The sequence below is a fragment of the Semicossyphus pulcher genome, unplaced genomic scaffold, assembly GCF_022749685.1.
Source record: "Semicossyphus pulcher isolate SPU_LCO1_2020_fin unplaced genomic scaffold, fSemPul1.0.p SCAF_17, whole genome shotgun sequence".
Taxonomy (NCBI): Eukaryota; Metazoa; Chordata; class Actinopteri; order Labriformes; family Labridae; genus Semicossyphus; species Semicossyphus pulcher.
The window spans coordinates 24,905,026-24,916,587 of record NW_027211681.1 but is presented as its reverse complement, the minus strand read 5'-3'; the positions used below and the strand labels follow the sequence as shown (position 1 = coordinate 24,916,587).

The window sequence follows — 11,562 nt, the reverse complement described above, 5'->3', positions numbered from 1 at the left end:
AACTGAAACTGTCTTTCTTTAAGGGTAAAAAAGTAGGAAAGGGAACATTTTTAATCAAGCAAACCTCCCCATCTGCCAAACTGTCAAAAACTCACTAGCATTTCTTTAAGGGCTGGTAGGTCCGTTTCCCAGCATGCCCGGGATGGGGTTAAAGAGCAGAGGTCGGGGAGATCATAAACCATGCCGATATACATATTAATATTCATTTCAGCCCCTCACCTCATCAACCCCAAGCTCTCCAAGACCAAATAGAGCGAAACAAACAAACAAATAAAAAAAGGGGCTTCTGTACAAGCTCACTCGCTGACGCTGCGGTCCAGATGCTTCGCCACGCATACATTCAATATCAAAAACAACAGTGTTACCGGAGTTTGGGGAAGGAAATATCGCTTTCTCCAAACAGGATTACCCTCCCCACCCCACCCACCTCTCCCCAGGGAATGTCTGTGATTGATTATGGTAAGAAAAAGGGCCTTAGTGACAGTACACACTTTTAAAAACATACAAAATAAAGGCTGACACAATCAGGTTTTGAAAGGTCGCAGAGGACTGAAGAGGTCGAGGGGGGGGGGCATACGTCGACCTCCTCCCTCTGCTACCTTTCACTTTGTCTTTCTATCTCTCTCCAGCAGAAGAAGAAGGAGGAACGACCAGAAGTGAGGCATTCTGGGCTGCGGAGAGAGACAGAAATGTAGGAAGGAAAGCAGAACAGACCGACAAAAAGAGGTGTAGAAGAAGAAACAGATCCCCAAACACATGGCGGCATCTAGGGGACGAGCGACAACTGTCATCACGACCACCGCTCTCTACTCACCACCTCCCTCCCTCCATCAATCTGTCCATCTGTCCATTCGACTATCTGTCCGTTCACTCACTCAAAACAAAGTGCTGCCGTCTCCTCCCGCCCCTTGGAGGGTGTCTGCAGGCGTAGCTCCGCCTCCTACTTCGTTATTGTTGGCGGTGGCCGCAGCAGCTGCTGCCACGGCTTCAAGAGAGGCGGGATCAAAGCCTTGCTCCGCCCCCAGCCCGTCTGCCTCCATCTTCACGCTGTCTGCCAGGAAGGCGGAGTAGGCGTCACTGTCGGCCATCAGCAGTTTGAGCTTGGGGATCCAGCTCTTGCGGACGACGCGTCGGGCGTTGGTGCACATGTCGGCCGCGATGGCGTTCATCTCGCTCTCCTTGAAGCTCGGCGCAAAGTTCTGGCAGTAAACTGGTGGGAAGAAAAAGAGGTGAAAAAGGGGAAAGATGAAAAAAGGAACCACAGAGCAAACACCAGACAGGAAGGTGAGCAGTCTCAGCTGTGCTCAGACCAAAGCAAAGCAAATTTTCAACTAACGTTTGATCCGGATCATGTATACATCCACGTAAATAAATGTTTTTTCTAACTGCCTTATCTAGGAATCATGTCCGGATTAACTTTCCTTCAGGAGAATCCCAAAGCTAATATGCATTCCTACATGGCATCGTGGACATTTCTTGCTCAAGTTGAAAACTTTGCTTTGTTTTTGGTCCGGACAGCATTTAAAAGCTGTAACTTCAAAGCTGCACTGAGCAACTTTGCAAGCAGACAGCTCCAGAATTTCACTGAAAGAAAACTTGGAGGTATTTTTAGTATCAAAAACTACAAGAGTCTCTTTAAGACTCACATTTGACAGCATGCAGGACTCTGTTGTCCAGGGGTTTGCGACTGGGATCGTTGGTTGAAGAGCGGATACCAGTTCCACAGCTGTTGGCCAGAGTGCTCCTGAGCAAGGACAAACACATAAAAGACAAGGTAAAACAACGTATACTTTACTCTATCTTTGCGTTATTAACACAACACTTTTACAAACCAAACATGTGGTAGGTGTTCTTCACTGACCTGTCAAAGAAAGCAGCCAGCAGGCGTCGGAGCAGCACTTTGTGGCGGGTGCCGGCGCTGACGTGGCAGTTCATGAGCTGGGCGCGGGAGATGAACACGGAGGTCCCGCTCACCAGCTCCAGCTTCTCAGCCGGGTCACCCTCCTCGTACAGCTTCGGGTGGCAGCGGTTCCCGATCTGGCTGATGAGCTCTGCGGGCAGCGACGCCAGGTCCTGCCGAGACCGCGCTCCCCTACCGCCACGACCGCCGCCTGAGTCTGGGGCCAAGTCCGGAAGAGCCTCCACCCGCTCCCCGACCACTGAGGAGGGAGAATGGTGGAAATTTAGAAATGGTTATCATTTGAAATTTTACGACGCAAAAGCTTCAGAGTTTCAGAGCAGACGGAGGGGACCTTAAAGGGCCAGCTCGCCGATTTTCAACCTCAGTCCTATCATGCTATTATGGGGAGCTAATGCCATTATGGTATGCAATTTCGCTCTGTGCCTTTTGGAGGACACTATCCGCTTCTCCAATGGGCCCTGGAAAACCTCCACTAGACTATGTAAAACGCGTCATCTGGCGGAGGCCAGGGAGCTCGCTAAACTACACTTCCTCAATCTAGGACGCCCGCCTCTGATGTCATGTCTCGTTCAAAATCGGCAGGTTTCAAATGTTGACTGCAGACCTGAAAATCTTTTAAGAAGATCCACCGGTATATTCTCGTCGTATTTAGGATTCTGTACCGCTCTGAGCCGTTGTCTGCAGCGAAAACGGTAATATTTCGCTGCAGCGTCTCTTACTGGGCCGTTCCTTTCAGAGGGAGGGGCGCAATGCACGCTGGGTGTTGTAGGAATATAGAATGGGCGAAACCACGAGCTGTTTGTACAACTTTCTCCACAGCTAGGGCGCCAATTTCAAATATTATTGCTTCTATTGATTACAGAGAACACCAGCTCTGACTGACAGACATGATCTCTTGTCCAAACAACACGTTGAAATTGTTGAGATTCTTCTCACCTAATTGCTCTCGTGCACTCTAAATTAACTTCAGTCTGTGTAACTGTCTGTGTGTTGAATATTAATTCCAAAAACCATTAGATCGTCCCTTTGATTAAACAAACGATAAACAATTCATAAGCTCAGGGCAGGATCCTCATCTTTCTGTGGTTTGAACATTTTGTTCTCTACATCCTGAGAAGTTTTTGGATAAACAAACTTTGCAAGGCTGCTTCTTATAAACACACCAGAGCGAGAGTTACACATCAGAAGACAAAAAAACTTCTGATTTACATGAAGACACAGTGAACTCAGACTGAACTCTTACTCTGATGTTTCCGCCTGCAGTGGGAGCTTACCTGCTGCTCCGGCGTTCAGCATGCTGTACATGGTGTACATGTTGCAGATCTGTCTGTACTGCTCCTCTGCGCTGTCTTCCGCGATTTCGTCCTCTTCCTCGTCATCGTGATAACTGATTGGCGAGTCGCTGGTGTACATGCTCAGTGTGCCTGGGCTGGTGCCTTCAGGGGTTCCGCCATTGTTGTTGTTATTGTTGTTATGGTTACTGTTGATTATGACTCCTCCCACTGAAGTAATGCCGACGCCGCCTCCCATCATAGCAGCGTTAGCTGCAGGTCCGCGCCCAGATGCATCCTGGGTAGTGTTGTTGGAGGAGGAGGAAGAGGAAGAGGAGGAAGAGTAGCGTGCGGCCTTCCTCATCCCGCCTCCCCCGCCACCTCCAGAACCCCCTCCCCCGTCACGGTTGCCCCCCTCCCACAGCCGCTTGGCCACCGGGGTGCAGACCACCGAGTATGGAGATCCCTCCTGCTGAGGAGAAGGAAGAGACACTGTTATTCATCTTTTGCCCTGGGTAACTTTCAAAAAGGAATAAACTGACCTTTTTACAGTTACGGTGAAGAGATTTATATCATTTCTACACCAGCTTCAGGGGGAAGAAATGCCAAAACAATCGTATTTATTCCTGTGTATCGTCTCAAATGCTCATTGTTTGTTACTGTACTTTAATAAGTAGAAAGACACACACAGGCACCTGAACAAGAACTGTGCCTACATTAAATACAATTAAAATACATGTAATGTACCAGGTAAAATTTAGAGTCAGATCCGAGTGTAGCTGTTTAAAAAGAATCAGTTGATACTCATTACTTCAGACACAATTTAGTACAAAAAAGAATGTCGGTTAAAGTAATAATCTCAAAGATTTTCATGTAAATAAATGTCTGTTAAGTCTCGATCTATGGCCGAATGAGGTAACACAACGGTGACTGAGCCTATGGCCCACTGATGAAAGCCTTTGCATTTGCAGTATCACAGACTGGGTGTCTGTGGCGACTTTCACAGAAAAAAATCACAAGCGGCGCCCAGTTAGTGACGCGTTTTCCATCAGCCAGCAGTGGTTGTTCTGCCAGAGAGGGTAGGCGGAGCTAAGCAGCTGCTTTTCTGGTCTCTGCAAGTGTTGCGAGTGAACAGTAATCTACTATGGCTGAACAAACAAAAAAAAGGTCGATGACTACAACGAAAACCTTGATTCTACTGCTGATGCCTAAATGTACACAATTCAGCAAAGAAACCAAACACAAATCTGCTGATAGTTTCCAATGATAACGAAACATGCTCACACCGCTCTCACAGCCTCTTCCTCTGCAGCACACACACTGATATGCAGATCAGCACCTGACACCACATGGCAATTATTTTTGAGCTGCACACAGATGCTTTCCTTTGAGTTTATCTTTACCTACATTTGAGCAAGCATGACTTGACACTTTTGTTTATATAAAGATGTACAAACTTCTATTCATGAGTGAATTCACTGAATCTAAATCTCAATTTGAAACTTTCAGTTACCTGATAATACAAATGCCAGGACAACAAAACACAAGTACAGCTCTGGAAATAGATAAGAGACCACTGCAAAAATATGTTTTTCTTTGTTTGTGTTTGTGTAAAAATTAACTTTTGTTTTATTGTAAACAACATTTCTCCACTTCCAAATCAAATATTCTCATTGAGGTCTTTTATTTGCAGAAAATGACGGCTGGTTAAGAAAACCAAAAGATGCAACACATACCGATGTTTTTTGCCGATGGCGATACCGATACAGGTAACAAAAATCTTTCTGAAAACATAAATACTTTAATGTTACAATAAAATGTACTGCACAATTAAAGCAGTTAAATAATAAAAACATCAGCTGCTGCCATCGGCACATGCCACCTTATTTGCCGATGGGCCGATGTCTGTCAGCCGATGCATCGGTGCATCCCTACTTGTGACCATCCACCTTCCTCTTGATCACATTTAAGAGGTTTTAAATGGGGTTCACATCAGGATTGAGCTGGCTGATTTTTTCCGGAGCTGTATATTTTGTGAATAGGCTGCTAAGTACAGTAGTAACATTTGCAGGTATATGTTTCTACTTTTACTGAATATCACTTTTGATTTAATAGAAAACTTGTTTAAGTAAGAGTTGAGTAGCAGCAGAAGTAGCTTATTTTATGTCTGTATCAACAATTTTCTGAACTTAAGAAAGTACATGACAATAATAGATTGAGGAAGGGAAAACAAAAACTAGGAATGAAAAGAAAACACAGGAAAGCCGTCCTCGTGTTTGCATGAAGCCTCTGTTATCCGTTTTTACTCCTTCAACACCCACAGCTTATTCATATGGATGGTAATATGAGAGAAACAAACCAGTCGCTCCCACCTCCACTTAAAGCTCTTATAAAGTGGATGACTGCACAAACTTTCAATAATGACCTCTGACCTCTAAAATAATTTATGTCTCTGCCTGAAAAACTTTTTGGAACTGTCAGTGCCATCTTTCAGAAATAACCTTCAGGTTATGATTGTAAAAATACACATGTATATAATAAGCTTCTCAGCCTCCGTTACAACAAAAACATGATATTTTTGTAGCTTCTGGGAGTTTTCCTTGAACGTTCATCAAAGCCTTTTTACATCTCAAATTCAAAGAGACAACTACTCAAATGACGTTAATACCCAACGATGATTTAAATGATTTCAGATTGAAGGCCTAAATGTTGTTAATCGCCTCATCAATGCAGCACTTTGCTTGTTTTAAGATCATCAGAGGCGTCCTACCTGTTGCTGCTGAGGTGTGGGCTGAGGCGTGGAGGCCGTCTGTTCTGTCTTCACCTTGGACACCAGGGGGAGGGGCGTCTGGCAGGAGGTGGGTCTTCCTACGGCGCTGCCGACAACACCAACTCCGCCCCCGCCAACTGTTTGAGTGACGGGGCTCTGAGGCTCGGAGGTTGGGGTCTCCTCAGTGTGGAGGCCCTGGGAGTCACAGCTTGGAGATGAGACCTGAAGGACAGAATATGGTTTCATAAATCTCAAGCCCTTTTAGGCGGCGGTTCCGCCTCAGCGCCGTAACAAAGCTCTGTCATCATGCAGCCTTTGACATTTTACATTAGACCAAGCAACGCTGGCATAAAGCTGCCCCCGTATGTGTCAGTATGAAGCAAAACATGTGTGAGGTGTAAACTAACGGCGCGTGCTAACGGAGGTCGGATCCATCATTTCTTATGCATTGGAGGAAGTCAGGTAATCTAAACGCTGAACAGCTTTCATGACACAGCGTCAAGCAGATTTATCTCAAGTTTGTTCAATCAACAGATTGTTAGCTGTTAGCATGCAGATGTCTGTTCATAGAGATTAATAAGAAGCTAAATCATCATCAGATGACGCTGATGGGAGCCGGGATGTCATGATGGCGCATGACGCTTTTGCTTTTGCTCTCCATGCGGACTGTTTTTCCTGCATACGCTGCAGCCTGCTGATACGTGTCAATACTACTCGGACTACAAGCGTACCACAAACGAAAACCAGAACACATCCTGCAAAAATCCTGTCGAGTGCCTACAGATTTTACATTTCTCTGTAGAATCTGTAAAGAGAGTAAGGTTATAAGGATATTACCTGTGAAAATATGTATATCAAGCCGTCTTTTTATCAAGGTTCCTACACGTTTTCCAAAATGGAAAATCTCAGCACACCGAAAATACAGAGATTAATTGAACTTTTCTGACATGTCTGTAATCAAAAACTAAAAGCTAGATTATTAATGATGACAGGGATTGTATCGAGCAGCTAGAAATAAAGTTTTGGTCACATAATTTGGAATTTAATCGATACTTGCACAAACTTTTTTTTTTAAAGATAATTAGACCAATCTTTCATCTGTTTTTTTCCCCAGTAATATAGAAGACATGTGGTCCTTTTTTTGTACACTAATGATTCAAGCTGGAGGAGGTTTTTTTTTTGCATATAAAATAAGTTCCCAATAGTTCTTGGTAGCTGGCCAACTTGGCTGGTGGAGTAGCGAAACTCTAAAACGCCTCCATGTCTGATGGCCACTATTCTAACACTGGCACTAAGCGTAACACATCCTGCAGTAGTAAATACTTTAATATTTTTCCCTAAAATACTTTGTAGTACACATAGCTGGTACCAAATTAACTGTGTGTCTGCAGGGAGGTGTGGAGGGCAACTCTCAAGGAAATCAGTTTGTCTCATTAATATGCAGATTTATGCAGCAAGGCACTCCAAATCTAATCAGATCATCTGCTACTATAGAGGGAACCTGTAGTGTCGCTACGATGTCTCAATTATTCTCGAGTCAGGAGAACGTGTCTACAAACACAGACACCCCCATGACAACATGATGCCGTGCATAATGTCACACACAAACACACACAGGTGCGGTGGTGGCAACACATAGAAAATGTTAATGTATGCTTCCCTTTTAAACCATGATTACAAAATACTTGGAGGACTTCCTGAAGAAAAAATGTTTCATCTACATTTAATGAAATCATTGTTCCTGAATGCTTCATCAGCAGCTCACCTTGAGGAAAAACTCTGTGCCTTTCTCCATGATCTGCTGGATCTGGAGGAAGCCGGCGGTGTACATGAGCAGGAACTGGTCTCCCACGTTCATGCTGAGGCGTCCTGTGTAGCAGAAGGCCAGGATCTGCTGGAAGCTCTGCGGCTGCACGGCCGGGGGCAGCTCCACCACCGAGCTCTTCCCGCCGGCGTTGAACAGATCCCGAAAGTAGGAGCTGCTGGCTGCCAGCACCGCGCGGTGGGCCTGAGGGGTAAACAGCCGGGAGAGGTGAGTCGGAAGTGAAAAACATATTGATTTAAATTGGAGAACATACAAAGTGAAAATCATAATTAATATCATGAGACAAAGCAGATATGGGTTCCATTTGTGTGGGTTGCTTGTGTACGTTGGAAGGTAGAAAAAGTAAACTACATGATTGCCTTTCTTACAGTTACAGTTGGTGAAAACAACTTTGAATTGTAAGAAAAAAAAGTATTGATCATTTCAACTGTATCTTCTGGTGAAGGACTCACTTCTCAATGTTTTGCAGTATTTTCTGAAATGCAGCCAAATGTATAATTATAGGCTTATAAACTGTTTTGACCGATGGCAAAGATTTACTCCTCGTGGAAGAAGGGGGCCGGAGGGAGCTCAGAAAATCTATTAGGACTTATTTAAAGCCATTCACATCTTTGACCTGGACTATAATTTCCTTTCTTACTGATCGATTTTGACTAAAATCTTGTCAATACCTTCACAGTGGAACTAATTAAGCCTTATGACAGACATTGGGTCCTACACCATGGAGTTCTATTCCACATCGACTAATAGACATTAGACAACATCTGCTACAACAGAGTCTTCTTTAAAAAGCAGACTCAAAGCATATATTTTACGCAAGCCTTTAGTTACGTGTATGTGTGTGTCTATGGAATCAATATCATCATTAATCCTTTTGAAATATATTTTATAATTATGTCCTTTATATTGTAATCTATTCTTATCTTGTATGTTTGTATCCTACCTCGTATGGATTTATACATGTAATACATAGTTTAACGCATTCATTTAGTACTTAAACTAATAATCTCGAAGATCTCAGTTTCGTTCTCTTTGGCGCCACCTGTGGCGATAAACGGTAATTGCGGGTGCACACCAGATATCCAGACAGTGCTGCATGTGTGACGTCCACGGTTGGCTCCGGTTGTAACTCTTGATTTTCCTGGCTGACGGTCACTTTCTTTTTCCCACTGTTTGCTTCATCTGAGCGTCGAGTTTGTTTCTTCTTCTTTGGATTTTCACTTCTTGTTGAAGTTGTATCTGTAGTCATCCATCTTTTCTTTGTTTGTTCAGCCATAGTAGATTACTGTTTACTCGCAACACTTGCAGAGAGCGGAAAAGCAGCCGCTTAGCTCCGCCTACCCTCTCTGGCAGACCAACCACTGCTGGCTGATGGAAAACGCGTCACTAACTATAAAATGTGCTGTATGAATAAATTGGCTTGACTTGATGCAGTTCTCATAAACAGTCCTGTCGGGCCAATGAACAATAGAAAAATTTGAAAACCAAGAACTTAATGTTGATTTAACACAAAAATTGCATGATTTGGCAAGACTTAGCAGAAGCATGAAACATTGCAAATATTTTAACTCTCCTCTGTTTTACAGTTTTGAAGCCAACTCCTTTTTTTTTTGAAAAAAAACAGAATAAAGTAAAAATAATAATAAAAAATATGTTAATGTATGGCATTACAGATCCAGTCTAGAACCACCAAAAGGGCCTTGGAGCATCCCAATAGTATCAAACATGTTTGATATCTATGATTTAAAACCTGGATTACGTCAATACACTCATAGCGGCATCACAATAGCCTTTAAAAGAAACGTCTACATGGAGATCAACTGCTAATAGTGCGTCCACTGTAACCAGTGTAACGCTAAGGCTAACACTAGCTAGCATAACCATTTTGTCATCCAAATTTATAAAAAAATGTAGCTTTTAATTATTTTTTACTTCAAAGCATCGTTACAACAGTTTGTAGTCTGTCTGTTTTGTTGTCTGGTTCTTCGTATGGTCATACAGGATCACTTGAGGTAGTAGGTTCCTCTCTCTTGCACACATCATAATCATAATAACATCCTGCAGTAAGTGATTCTTCTTTTCAAATCTTGTAGAACATTCATGTGAAAGTTTAGAAAGAATATAAGTATTTTTTTGTCAGTTAGAATCTTAAAACTCCTGTAATCTGAGCCCGCCCTGTTCAGTAACCAGAGGATTGTGCAGATACAAGGTAAAGTTCTTGATAATGCTAACTATAAGTTGTCATTCTTTGAACAAGATACAGCCATTAAAAACTTTTGGCACCTTAAAGGCGTGTCCCTTAACGACGACGGAGACATCACAGTAGAGGCCCTGCAGCCGCTGTTCGTTCAGACACTCCAGGATGTTGTTGCCAAAGTTAGGGATCGCCATCTGCAGCGTCTGAGCCATAACGCTCTGCCCAGCACCACAGGGTCTGCAGGAAAACAGAAAGGCAAAGGTTAGAGAAGGGGTAACAGGACTGACATCATTGGAAAGTTATGAAAAAAGGAATGGCTGGGATGTAGAACAGAAGTAAAGACAGAAAGATGATGGAAGGGAGGACAAGATGAGGAAACAGAAAACAGGAGTGATGAGACAAGAATAATAAAGCAAAGCAAATAAAACAGAAATGAGGAGGGAGGAACTTGAAATAAGAGAAACAGGGTAAGTAAAGTGTTTGATGATTAATAAATTAACGTGTTTGGTAAACAACTTTAATTCAAAAGCCTAACTTCCAAATGAAAGAGAATTTTGGGCCAACAGCGACAGTTATATAAGCCGTCTTTCTCTTTTTTTAACCGTGTTTCATTACATCTAATTCACAGTTAATAAACTGTTTGCTGGTTTTTGGCCTACTTTGTTATTTTCTCATCGCCTTTTCTCAGTCAAAACACAGTCGCTTACATAACTCGTCTATTTCACCCGTCCTCATCACAAAGAAGCGCGTGATCAAAAGTGGAGGAACTGTCAAACTTGTGAGGTCCACAGGATCATTTCTTGCTCAAGACTGAGGGCTCTCTTTCCAGTGGATTCCTTGTTTTTGTTTGTAAATGCAAAACATATACATAGAACTACTCAAATACAAAGTACAGTAAGGCAGAAGTAAACAGACAAGAGCTAAAAGGCGAGTCCCTCACTGATCTACTGAGCAAAAACATTTTATACGAGATCATGACCTCCGAGTGATTGATGGTGTACAAGCTTAGAGGACACGCTAAGTATTGGGCCAGAAGCTGATTCTAAGTGGATGATGCTGAGCTCTTAGCCTGGCTGCAACCCAAAACAAACCACTAATAGGAAACAATATGATAGTGATGATGAGCCTTGTTCCTCCGCTGGGAGGAAGACTCACAGACGAGACCTAGTAACCTCAACAGCAGGCTGCTACATCACCTCCAGCTCTCCTTATAAAGTCAGCGGAGAGCGTGCTGTGATGCAGCAGCCAAGGAGCCAAAGGTTACAGTGAGGTCAGGTCGACAGAAATCTCTTCATTTCTTTCCAAAGTTTGACTTAAAACTCAACACATATTCAAGGAATGTTTCAAGTTTTGCCGAACTGCAGCATCAGACAAACTTCTTGCCGCCTGTTTGACTGAACAGAAAAAGCTTCATGATAAAAAGAAATAAATCATCAAATAACTCTTCAAGTTTATCCAGAACTCTCTATTTTTACTCAACGTCTGGTCCCACCTGACCAAAGGGTGTATACAAACATTGATGTAACCACACTGACATCACCCTTTGGTTTTTGGACTACCATTTTGAAGGCTTAAGTT

General features: G+C 43.2%; 1 protein-coding gene across 2 annotated transcripts; it reads right to left on the bottom strand.

Moving 5' to 3' along the window:
* Positions 1 to 443: 443 nt before the first annotated feature.
* nacc1b (nucleus accumbens associated 1, BEN and BTB (POZ) domain containing b) lies at positions 444 to 10,196 on the bottom strand. Of its 2 annotated transcripts, XM_069666786.1 has the most exons (8): positions 10,071 to 10,196; positions 7,728 to 7,970; positions 5,985 to 6,184; positions 4,744 to 4,747; positions 3,196 to 3,658; positions 1,862 to 2,159; positions 1,647 to 1,744; positions 444 to 1,210 (listed from the first exon to the last, which is right to left on the bottom strand). In XM_069666786.1, exons 1-8 carry the CDS (start codon positions 10,194 to 10,196, stop codon positions 876 to 878), a joined length of 1,767 nt encoding a protein of 588 aa, XP_069522887.1. In that variant the 3' UTR covers positions 444 to 875. The 2 variants fall into 2 exon arrangements, with proteins under 2 accessions (XP_069522887.1, XP_069522886.1); XM_069666785.1 differs by lacking the exon at positions 4,744 to 4,747 and having other exon boundaries at positions 3,196 to 3,661; positions 5,999 to 6,184.
* Positions 10,197 to 11,562: the final 1,366 nt, after the last annotated feature.

Excerpts from the sequence above, each read along its gene's own strand:
- nacc1b (XM_069666786.1), bottom strand. The coding sequence starts at position 10,196 with ATGGCTCAGACGCTGCAGATGGCGATCCCTAACTTTGGCAACAACATC. Across the intron at positions 6,185-7,727 it reads GCACAGAGTTTTTCCTCAAG|GTCTCATCTCCAAGCTGTGA; the intron begins GTGAGCTGCTGA and ends TCTGTCCTTCAG. Across the intron at positions 2,160-3,195 it reads GCTGAACGCCGGAGCAGCAG|TGGTCGGGGAGCGGGTGGAG; the intron begins GTAAGCTCCCAC and ends CTCCCTCCTCAG.